The 1,619-nt window shown below is 40.4% G+C and overlaps 1 protein-coding gene across 1 annotated transcript; it reads right to left on the reverse strand.

The window, feature by feature from the left end:
• Positions 1-417: 417 nt before the first annotated feature.
• On the reverse strand, positions 418-1,344 carry LOC127228080 (olfactory receptor 51B2). Its single transcript, XM_051192516.1, has one exon. The coding sequence runs from the start codon at positions 1,339-1,341 to the stop codon at positions 418-420; it is 924 nt and encodes a 307-aa protein (XP_051048473.1). The 5' UTR covers positions 1,342-1,344.
• Between the last annotated feature and the right edge of the window lie 275 nt (positions 1,345-1,619).

The following is a 1,619-nucleotide window of genomic DNA, read 5'->3' on the forward strand; positions in this document are numbered from 1 at the left end:
TTTGACTTCTGAAATGGTTCTTCTCTTATAGATATGTGACCTGAATGGTTCCAAAGTCTGTTAGTAGAATATTTAGCTATGCCCTTCATCTACAAATTTAGGGATGTTTTACTTCTCTACTCTCTGTTTTTTATCCTTCTCTCAAGATAGGTAGGTAGATGGGTGGATAAAGATGGATAGACAGACAGACAGACAGACAGACAGACAGACAGATAAAGATTTTTGGTATCTCTATAATAGCTACTTGTTAATAAAATAGCCAGGTATGGTCATTATTTAGGCTAACTTGTAGCTTTATGTAATTATTTACTCCTCAATGCTGATTAAGAAGCAAACTAATATAAAATAAAGGTTAATAGACAGGAGTCTGTGAATCCCCTAAATTTTCTTGATTATGATAGAGTGATTCACATTATCTTATACAGAAAGTAGACGGAGGATGCTTCTCTGAATCTGCTTGGTCTTGATGCTGTAAATGATGGGGTTCATAAAGGGAGGAAAGAGAAAGTAGACATAGCTCATGGTTATGTGCACCACATGTGGAGCATGCTTTCCAAACCTGTGGATGAAGGTCAGACCAATCACAGTGATGTAAAAGACCAGGACACAGCTAATGTGGGAGACACAGGTATTGAGAGCCTTTGCTCTCTCCTCTCCAGAGGTGATGCCCATAACTGTCTTCAAAATGAGGACATAAGAAAAGAAAATGATCAGTGCATCAAGAAAGAAAGTTAAGACAACCAAAACAACTGGGTACACACGGTTGAAGGTGATGTCAGCACATGCAAGTTTCATGACATCTTGGTGAAGGCAGAAGGCATGAGAAAGAACATGGGAATGGCAATATGGGAACCAGAAGAGTGGCAGGATTGGGGGCACAAGAGATAAAAAGCCCCTCATTACTACCCCAAATCCTATCTTTATAACCCTGGAATTGGTAAGGATAGAGTTGTAATGCAGAGGTGTGCAGATAGCAACAAAACGGTCATAAGACATGGCAAGCAAGACCCCTGACTCCACAATGGAAAGGGAGTGAATGATGTAGGCCTGTAAGAAGCAGGCTCCATGTCTTATCTCTCTGTGATTTACCCATAAGACTGCCATTACAGTGGGCATTGTAGTCAGTGTAACTGTGAGATCTGTACCTGCCAGCATGGCAAGGAAATAGTACATGGGTTCATGGAGGGTGTGGTCATCCTTGATGAGGTAGATGAGTGTGCCATTTCCCAGAAGCACAGAGATATAGATGGCAATGAAGGGGATGGAGATCCAGGGGTGAGCTTCTTCGAGTCCTGGGAAGCCAGTCAGCAGAAATGGGGTATCACTGGTATTGGGCCACATAGTGTACACACTATACAACTCAAAAAAGCACACTTTCTTTTCTGCGGTGATCATCTTGCCTTTCCTCCGCACACAAATGTTTCATGGAAGCCTCCATCATTGTATTCACTTCCCATGTGCATTAAAAAACACATCATTACAGCATCATGCATCACTGTTATGTGTGTGTGTGTGTGTGTGTGTGTGTGTGTGTATATATATATATATATATATATATATATATATATATATATTGATTCAATGATTACCAAACAATGATAACCATATGGGCACTAATT

This window comes from Phodopus roborovskii, unplaced genomic scaffold, assembly GCF_943737965.1.
Source record: "Phodopus roborovskii unplaced genomic scaffold, PHOROB, whole genome shotgun sequence".
Classification (NCBI taxonomy): domain Eukaryota; kingdom Metazoa; phylum Chordata; class Mammalia; order Rodentia; family Cricetidae; genus Phodopus; species Phodopus roborovskii.

Excerpts from the sequence above, each read along its gene's own strand:
- LOC127228080 (XM_051192516.1), bottom strand. The coding sequence starts at position 1,341 with ATGTGGCCCAATACCAGTGATACCCCATTTCTGCTGACTGGCTTCCCA.